Source organism: Trifolium pratense, linkage group LG5 (assembly GCF_020283565.1).
Source record: "Trifolium pratense cultivar HEN17-A07 linkage group LG5, ARS_RC_1.1, whole genome shotgun sequence".
Taxonomy (NCBI): Eukaryota; Viridiplantae; Streptophyta; class Magnoliopsida; order Fabales; family Fabaceae; genus Trifolium; species Trifolium pratense.
In genome coordinates this window covers 49,024,536-49,034,574 of record NC_060063.1, presented here as the reverse complement: position 1 = coordinate 49,034,574, position 10,039 = coordinate 49,024,536, and the positions used below count along the sequence as shown (strand labels likewise).

At 32.8% G+C, this 10,039-nt stretch overlaps 1 protein-coding gene across 3 annotated transcripts; it reads left to right on the top strand.

Annotated features, from left to right (window-relative positions):
- Positions 1–593: 593 nt before the first annotated feature.
- LOC123887138 (NAC domain-containing protein 7-like) lies at positions 594–6,147 on the top strand. Of its 3 annotated transcripts, none has more exons than XR_006801364.1 (5): positions 594–1,306; positions 2,486–2,668; positions 2,798–3,069; positions 4,940–5,668; positions 5,720–6,147. XR_006801364.1 is itself a non-coding variant. In XM_045936428.1 (5 exons), the coding sequence occupies exons 3-5, from the start codon at positions 2,509–2,511 to the stop codon at positions 5,612–5,614; spliced, it is 1,107 nt and encodes a 368-aa protein (XP_045792384.1). In that variant the 5' UTR covers positions 594–1,306; positions 1,985–2,151; positions 2,486–2,508; the 3' UTR covers positions 5,615–6,147. The 3 variants fall into 3 exon arrangements, 2 of the variants coding, with proteins under 2 accessions (XP_045792384.1, XP_045792383.1); XM_045936428.1 differs by adding an exon at positions 1,985–2,151 and having other exon boundaries at positions 4,940–6,147; XM_045936427.1 differs by having other exon boundaries at positions 4,940–6,147.
- Positions 6,148–10,039: the final 3,892 nt, after the last annotated feature.

Here is a 10,039-nt window from a genome sequence, read left to right as displayed (position 1 = left end):
GGTTGACGGCGAGTCGAGCAGCTGATCCACGGAGGGGTGTTGTACCTGCAGGTGCTTCGATGCCAAAGTTAGAGAGGGAATGAGAGCAAGAGAGATACAAGAGAGAGAAAGTAATTGAGTGAATGAATAGTGTTACCTAGCTCTCCTGTATAGGAGAGCTTATATAGCCCCCAACTCTGGGCCAAAGGTCTTCTTATTGGGTTGGATCAGATTAGGCCCAATAAGATGAACTGCCAAGATATTACCCTTAGATAGTGGGTGAAGCAGTGATATGCTCTTATTTTGATGGAGAGGTTCCACCATGTTCTGCTGACATGGATGTGGTGGGGCAAACCATTATAAACTTAGAGGGTATGAAGTGGACTAGTTCTAGTCTAGTCCAGAACAAATACATTATGTCATATTTCTGATTCTGAGTATGAGAGTAAAAAGAGAGAAAATAATGAATGATAGGATTAGGGATATGATGATGGTGCAAGTTATGGCGGGAGGGGTGATATTATAACTTTATAACCATTAAGGGTACCCATCGATTGCCTATCATTATCATTATTTTTGTTCATTCATATATTTACCCTTTTCTTATATTTTTTTTTAAGAATTCCTCTCCACCCTTTCTTTCTCACGGCTTGATATCTTTTTGTTTCATTCTTCTCTTTCTTTGGCCCCAAACCTTAACACCACATCATTCTTTTTCCTCTCCATCTCCATCACTTGCTGGTGGGTGAAGTTAGAACTTGACACCTCTCTCTCTCTCTCTCTCTCTCTCTCTCTCTCTCTCTCAAGCCTTTTTAGCGCCACCATTTCATGAGCTAAGCTTTTCCTGAAATCTAGCTCCAACAGATAATGGAGAGAGAAACTAACTATAGAGAACAGAAGAAAATGATTTATTAGGGCTATAGTTTCATTTCATCCACACTCCTCAAACTCTCTTTTTCTTTTCTTCACTTTCCTCTCTTCTCATTTTCACTAGTAATCTCCTTGGGATCTGATCTCTCTCTCTCTCTCTCTCTCTCTCTCTCTCTCTCTCAGTAGTTTGAGCAAGGAGAGGTTTTAGTTCAATTCCCAAGGAAATAACATTTTCACTTTCCACTTTTTCTTGTCTGTTTTGTCCCCTTGTTCTTTTTAGTACTTCTGTTTTTTTGTCTGTTTCTGTTGGATTTGACCAAACTACTACAAACTATACAAAAGAAAGATTGTGGATCAAAGATAGCTTCAACAATAGTGTTGCAAACAAGGTTTTCATCATCAGATCCACACTTGAATTCTACTTGGAGATCTTGCTTCATCAAAGATAAATATCAAGGTTGTTATTTTTCTGTTATAGCTAGCTAGTTAAATTATTATACTCTCTCCAGTCTCATAAATCAAGAAAAATTGATTTTTCATATTCATTAAAAAAATAATGTATCTGATCAAGCATTTTTTCGATAAATCTAAAAAACTAATTTTTGTTTATATATAAGACCAGAGATAGTATTTATGTGGCGAGCTTTATCTCTAATTTGCTAGATATATAGCTTCTCTTGTTTACTGTAAATATATCATATCATATATGAATATTTCTAATGGTGGATAATCAATTAATTGATATAATTCAACAACCATGAGTTAAATAAATTAAAGACAACTAAAAGACAAAGATATAAACCTTAATGTCAACAACTAGATAATTAAATGTCACTTCTCATGTATGTTCACAAAATCTTTGACAAGACTTTGATCTATGTTCGGTTGGTGTTTGTTTCTAATGATCTAGATCAACATCATGTTTTAACCTTTTCCAGCGGTCTTCTTTTTACCCTTTTCTTTTAGGTTTTTCATTTCAGTACTGTTTTTAGAATTGATGATTTTTTTTTTCTTTCTCAAATTGTTTGAACAAGTAACTTCTAAGTCATGTTTGCCTTTCCATATTTAATAATTTTTTTTGTTTATGTTTAAACGTGATTTACTAGAAGTGCTTTATGATCAACTTCTTTTGTAGGCTTGAAAAGCTAAAAGTTTGGTGCTATACCTGCAGAGCATCATTCACTTGATCATAACCCTCCCTTCCCATAATTACATTGTAAAAAGTGTGCCCCCTCTATTGTTTGTCAAAACCTAGTTTAGTTCTATTCCTTTAAGGAAATATATGACTCAATCTTTCACAAGGTAAAGTTATGGATGTGTTATATGCAATAACTTCAACCCTCCATCTCTTCCAATTTTATTTTTTTTGGCTTTCACCACCAGTTTAATCTGGTTCGGCGGTCAGTTCTGACATCAAGTGGTTCCAGCCTCCTCCCGATCGTAGTTGCGGGAATCGAACCGTGGTCATCCCTCTCTTCCTATTTTTATTGAGGGAGTGTTTTCTTATTTTTAAAGCAATTAATTGAAGAGTCCCTAATGTTGGAAAATAATTATGTGATTAATTTCAAAAGTGCTTAATAGTATCATTGATTAATGTTCTTGTTCTTGGTTAATTATTTCCTTTTTGTGATTATAGGTTTTATTATTCTGAGGAGGAACATGAACACATTTTCACACGTACCTCCCGGGTTTCGTTTTCATCCAACTGATGAAGAACTTGTTGATTACTACCTTAGGAAGAAGGTATTGTCTAAAAAGATTGATCTAGATGTCATCAAAGACGTTGATCTCTACAAAATTGAACCATGGGATCTTCAAGGTATGCGACTTTTCTAAATTAAAAATCAATAGTATTTTTGGTTTATAACCCTCTGGTTCCTAGGGGAAATCAATAGCATTTGATTATATAAATCACGCGATATAAATTTTTTTCTGCTGATCTGAACAGAATTATGCAAAATAGGAAGTGATGAACAAAATGACTGGTATTTTTTTAGTCATAAGGATAAGAAGTATCCAACAGGAACTCGAACGAATAGAGCAACAAAAGCAGGATTCTGGAAAGCAACTGGAAGAGATAAGGCAATATACTCAAAACAATTCCTAGTTGGAATGAGAAAGACTCTAGTGTTTTATAAAGGACGTGCCCCTAATGGACAAAAATCTGATTGGATCATGCATGAGTATCGCCTAGAAACTAATCAAAATGGAACTTCTCAGGTAAATTAACACTTCTTGTCAATCCATTATTTTTTTGGAAATTGCAATGTACAGCGAATGGATACTCCAACCTGTCCCGTGAGTTTACCTTAATTAGCAAGACATTATATTATATTTGCAGGGGGTCGGAGTTTGACTAAAAAAAAAATATACTCCTACCTGATACACATATATGAAGTTTATGGACCAAACTATAGTCAATAAAACCAAATAGAGATAAATATATTATCAGTTTTTGGACCATTTTTGTAATATATTTTCCACAAAAAATTAACCTAAAATAATCCGATGAAGAACGAGTTCTTTTAAAAATTTAGAAACTTGTTTTAAAAAATATGAAAAAAAATAGGACAATTTCACCAAAAACTTTTTATTTTTACCATTTTCAACACTAATTTTTTATTTATTTTTACCATTTTCAAGTGCTTCGATGTAAGTTAAGTTTTATCCGACTGATTGAGTTAGATTTTTGGAATGAGAAAGAAAATCATAATTAATAAAAAAAATAAAATTAAAGGATTTTGCAATATTTACTTTTTTCACAAAAATAAAATAATCAATAAGAGTGAGTTGTTTCATTTAATTTAGTTAGATTAACTATTTTTCTAAATTAAGAAACTTGTTTCACCAACACTTTTTATTTTTATGATTCTCAAGCGCTTCGCTATAAGTCGTTAAGTCTTATATGATAGGTTTAGTTTTTTTTTTTTTGAAAGGCAATGATCGGTTTAGTTTGTTTTTATGGAGAAAAAATAACAATAAAATTGAAAATATCAAATTAGATGATTATGTAATGTATATTTTCCACATAAAACTGAACTAAATCAATAAAATGATTTTAGTAAAAAATAAATCAATAAAATGATGGACAAGTTTTTTTTTTATTAAATTTAGTTGGAAAAGCTATATTTAAAAATTAAGAAACTCTCTATCAAAAAATAAAAATTCAGAAATTTATTTTTTAAAATATGGAAAGTTTTAAAAAAATTCCACACACTATAAATTTGATATACTATCCAAATAGACACGTAAAATAGAATGAAAAAAATAAAGTAATTATAAATACAAATTAGAGTAGAATATAAAAATTTAAACAATTTTTTTTATAAACAATTTAAACACAAATAGACATGTAAAATAGAAATAAAAAAATAAAGTAATTATAAACTAATTGTTTTGAATTAGATTAAAACATAAAAATGTAAGCAATTTAATTGATTCGAATTAGATTTTGAGTTGAACTGAGTGTTTTTTTTTTTTGGAAAGGTTGACCTAATTGTTGATAGGGGTTTGCATACATTAGAAGAAGAAAAAAAATCAAATGACTGCAAATAAATTAAATTTTTGCATGATTTTTCAAGTCTACCCTCTTATGTTCACTTCTAAACCTTATAGCTCTAAATTTTTAAATAGTATGATACACTAATACAATTACCATTGAGAAATATAGAGCCTTAAGGTTATTACAACTGCATACTAGGTTTGCTTGTAAAATAAATTGCATGTAATGCGACAAAAGCAATATGCTGCGTCAAAATTGTCTGATCAAAGATTTAAATGTCTAAATTTTAATATAGAATTTGAGTTTTTAATTCTAGAAAATCTTGGAAATTTAAATTGTCTAATTTTGATCAGAGAGTCCAGAGTTCAGACTACCTGAAGTCTTGAGCACGATCCAAATACCATAGTATTGGATGGAGAGATATATGATATGTATACATAGACAATCTTAATGACTATATACATTTTACTTCTAGGTGGGAAATAAATAAGCTAGTTCAAAAAACAAAACAAAAAAGCTAGCTAGTTCCAATAATAATAATGAGTTCATGTTTAATTAATTAATTGATAACTTTAACTTGGACTGCAGGAAGAAGGGTGGGTTGTATGCAGAGTATTCAAGAAAAGAATGACAACAGTACAGAAAATGAGTGAGTATGATCAATCACCATGTAATTGGTATGATGATCAAGTTTCCTTCATGCCTGATCTTGAATCTCCAACTTCAACCAATCCTCACCAAAATTACACTTCATCATACCATTCCTGCAAACCAGAGCTAGAATTAATGCAATACCAACACCATAATCATGCTAATTTTATCCAACTTCCACATCTTGAAACCTCCAAAATCACTCAATCATCGATTATCCCTTATAATCATGCTCATGCAAACAACAATAACATTAATTCACAACAGATGCAATATTTGCAATACCATCAACAAAATCTTCACTCGATATACGGCGGCGGCGGCGGTGGTGGTGGAAGTATTACTGGTAATAATGATGAACAAGTTACTGATTGGAGAGTTCTTGATAAATTTGTTGCTTCTCAGCTAAGTCATGAAGATAATAATAATAATCATAATCATAATCAAGATCATGTTTCTAATAAACAAGCTAGTTCTTTCTCTAATTCAGAAACTATTCTTCAAGTGGCTGAACAAATCACTCTTCTTGCAAATGGATCCAAAAAGAATGAAGTTTCTGAGGAACATGCTTCAACTTCTACATCCAGTTGCCACATGGAACTTTGGAAGTGAACATTATATTACATATATATAGTTACTTTGATGATGAATGATGATGCATAATATATAGTATTTGGAAGAAGAAGAAGAAGAAGAAGAAGAAAAAAAAGGACTTATATTGCTCCTAAGTTGTTGGTGTACATAATAAAACTCATCCCATCACATATATTTTTATATCTTATAGTTCTGTTCATATATATGAACCTGGAGTCTGGAGTATATAGACCAAATGTATTATTCTTATTATAATACTAGGCAATATTCTATGATCAGTTACAAGAAATTTGCCTATATATATATATATAACAATAAATCAGGACTTCAATGTCAACATTATAGGATATGTTTATTACAGTTTAATTTGTTTTTAAAATTGAAGTTTGAGTTGTACTCAAGGCCAATTACAGGAATATATGGTCTTGGACTCTTGGTATTCACATGTTTGATTGTTGGTACTCTTTGTATACTTTTCTCTTTTTAAGTGTAAGATTGGATGTTGAGATTAGAAATCTAAAACAAGATTGCATTTCATATGTATGTTCATTGTTCCCCACGAATTAATATCATTAGTTTTGCAAATTCTTTGTATTCGGTAATCAATTTGAGCATCCCCACAATCAACATTGCACCTACATGAAGGTTGCGGCAAGTGGTTCTGGAGGGTGTTCGGGAGCGACTGTATATGTTGTGAATTCGAATCGAAAACCACACCAATAATACTTTAGTGTGTGAGACAAATGAATTGAATAACCAAATCAAAATGGAATGAGCAATTTAAACACAAAAGCTAAAACTATGTAAAAGCGATAAAGAACACGATGAAAATTGTTTACCCAGTTTGGTTAAAACCAACCTACTCTAGGGGAGAGAGAGCTCTCCGTTCCACTATCAATAGAATACTTGATTACAATGAGATTCATAGAGTTACAAGATTTAGAGTTCTCCTAAATCTACAATTTTCTCGAATCTCTTCCCGTGACGAAGAGATTCAATCAATAAGTGTTTACAAGATGAAAGAATGAGTTCACAACCCTAGAGATTACCCAAGAGAAACCCTCTTATCCCTAGCCTTGATGTTGGTGAAAAACCCCTTTTCAAAACCCTCATTTTCTCTCTCATCCGCTCCCTCACGTCTGCAGAAAAACACACAGCAGTATATACTGCAGATCTGCGCCTCATGCGCCAGAATGGGTCACCATGCGCCAATGCCAGCAGCACTTGCTGCAACCTGCGCCTCATGCGCCAGAATTGGCACCCCATGCGCCACGCCAGAATTGGCACCCCATGCGCCATTGGCGTGGCAAAACCAGTTTCCTGCCTTTCTACATCAATTTTAAGGCAAATTCTCAACATTATAGGGGACCAATTTTTTAGTATGTGTGTATGTGCTTACATGCGTGCGTGCAAGTTAAAATAAATAAATCATATAATTAATATAAATAAATTTTAAACTCTTATGATCTTTATATGAAATTTATTTAAAAAATTAAAAGTTGTCAGAGAGATTCTAACAATTGAATAGAGTAGGATCTTGATTTTTCTTATTTTTGTCTTCTATTTCAAGTTTGATTTCGTGGGTCTAGCTTGCCTCTTCCTCTAAATCATTTAATTTGTTTTTCTTATATGTGTTAACTAGTTTAAGTTTGATAGCTACAATAGTTTCTTATTTTTGCTAAAAAAAAAATTTAGAGACGGCCCTTTAAGAGAATCTGAGTTCGAATTTTGATCAGAACAATATATGGCTATATTTTACTTTCTCCTTGCTCGAACTCTAAATTATCGAGGTCCTTTTAAGTTTTCAGGATGGTCAAGACAGAAAAAAATAGTACACAAACACAATTGAATTAATCCCTTAATCCCAATTTCCAATTATGTACTTGATCAATGGTAGGGATTTTTTGCCTTTTGGCATGATGGAAAGTTGAGATCATAATAGACATTGCTTGAACATGATTCATACTAACATTAAACTGATCTTGTAACATTCTAGCTCTTTCATCACACATGCTAGCTAAAGTCCCTTTCCTCTTTTCTAAGTGGCCTGTGTAAGTTCATAAAAAAAAAGATCCACAAAGACACTACACACCAACCCAAAACTCATGCCAACAACAATGTCCTCCACAACTCTCTCCTAATTCTCTTAGACCCAATACACTAATAATAGTGTTGAAGAATTTTACATGTACTTCCAAAAATCTTCTCCCATCATTTAAGCCACATCTTGCTACCATTTCCTTGAAATCTCATCTTTGTATTGTCCATGCTAATGAACCAGTTGATTTAAATTAGAGATACAATCTACATTTTACCTATAAGAAGGCTGAGGCAGGGGTTCCGGAGTATGTTTGGGAGGAGTGACCGTACAGAGCACTAAAATTTTATATGCACCAATAATTTTACTTAGTGTATGTGTAAATTCGCGCATGTGCGTGCGTGCATATTACAATAAATAAATTGTATAATTAATATAAATAAATTTTAAAATATATTTAGAAGAATTAAAAATTATCAGAAAATTCTAACAATTGAATCTATTTAGTGTGAACTTTTCAATATTGATATAATCTATATTGTGTCGAACCACAACATTATTCTTGGGCGTTCTTACTGATTTCTTTGTGGTGTGTGTATGTTTCATCTAAGGTTCTAAGTGTGTGCAAATTTCCCTCGACGATATATTTTGTTATGAAGACTTTCGATACAAGTAGCCAGTCAAATCCTTCCTCGAACAATCGACTTTGATATCATTGTTAGATCATGAGAAGCAGCCGAAAATCATCCACATTAGACATAAAAGTAGGAATGACAATGGGTAGAATATGGGTAGGGTATTATAATATTCATCTCATACCCGCAGTTTGAAAAAATACTTGTACTGTGGTACAAAAATGGGGATGTAAAAAGTGAATTTTTGTTTATAATAGCGAGAAGAGATATGTAATTTCACAACTGTGATTTCTAAAATTCCTGCTTGAAATTGAATTGCAACATGATAAATAAAAGATTATTCCATTCTGTATTAAGGCATACCTGTGGTATGAAGATGGCTTCTGAGATATATATACCCTGCTCTAAAACATTCCTCTGTCTAGCACATATTTTGCTTCCTCTTTGTAAACTATTTATATGCATATTCATCAAATAAGGGTCAACGAGTGACGTGTGTTTTCACAAGTTTAATGGTTTATATATAGAAAGGAAAACCTTAAACGACCAATCATAGATGACAAAATCATATAATGTGTCTATCTGGTGTCAGTCAATATTCAACATTAAGGATAGATGAAAATATTGTTCCTTTATTTGTTTCAAGTAATGGCACGACACAATGATTGGGCGTGGTGGCTCAGAATATAAACAACCATGATGATGAATGTTTCAAACTCATATTCAGTGAAGCAGGCTTATCTCATCACTTGCACTGAAAGAGAGGATGAATGTGAAAGAGCTTGCAAGTTGACAGAAACAGAGTTGGATTTTGATATGGATCACGAAATGAGAAGACAAAAAAACTTTCTTGCACATGCTATCTTTGACTTTCATAGCTTGAAATGAAAGCTAAAACAAGCAATATGCATGCGTATTTATATATATGCATGTGTTACTGAATAATTAAGTGGGGTTTATGTTAATAGTGTTTTGCAGCTCCATTTGAAACATGACTAAGAGATTAGTACAATAGTTGTTGTGAATTCGTTAATAAAAAATCACACCAATACGAAACTTGATGTGTGGAGCAATTGAGTCAAGCAACCAATATCAAAGAGTAGATAGAGATGATGATAATAATAATCCAAAAGCAAGTAAACAAATAAAAAAGAGAAGAGACACAAATCTTTGTTTACCCAGTTCAGTTAAAATAACCTAGTCTGGGGGAGAGAGCAGCCCTCCGTTCCATTAGAATCAAATAAGTCACTTACAAGCAATTCCCAAATTTGGGTTACAAGAATTAGCAAACCCTAACTCTACCCAAATCCCGAATTCCTTCCCGTGATGAAGAAACTCAATTTGACCTAGTCTACCCAAGGTGAACAAAGCAAACAATAAACCTTTGCCCTAGAATTATACCAAAAGAAAACCCTTTTGTTCTCTCTCTAAAACCCTAGCCTTTGATGGTGGCAAATCCTTATTGATCCCTATATATAGAAAAATATATGCCAAAAAATAGTAACAAATCTATTTTAAAATAAAACAAATCCAAGTCAGAGCCTCCAAGAAAAGATTTTTCCCAACAAAAACAGCAAAACAACACATGCTGTCAAAACGCGTTGCGCTTGGGCGTGAGCTCCCACGCCTGGGCGTGAGAAGGCAGAATTGATCCCAATTCTGCACGCCTGGGCGCCAGCTCCCACGCCTGGGCGTGAGCATGCAGAATCTCCCTAAAAACCATGATTTTCTGACTTCTTGTTACCGAGATTTCAAGGCATATCCAACAAT

What these genes read in the sequence shown, in the direction of transcription:
- LOC123887138 (XM_045936427.1), top strand. Translation starts at nt 2,509, where the DNA reads ATGAACACATTTTCACACGTACCTCCCGGGTTTCGTTTTCATCCAACT. An exon ending in TGAACCATGGGATCTTCAAG is followed by an intron (nt 2,669 to 2,797) that starts GTATGCGACTTT and finishes TGATCTGAACAG; the next exon opens with AATTATGCAAAATAGGAAGT. An exon ending in ATCAAAATGGAACTTCTCAG is followed by an intron (nt 3,070 to 4,939) that starts GTAAATTAACAC and finishes CTTGGACTGCAG; the next exon opens with GAAGAAGGGTGGGTTGTATG.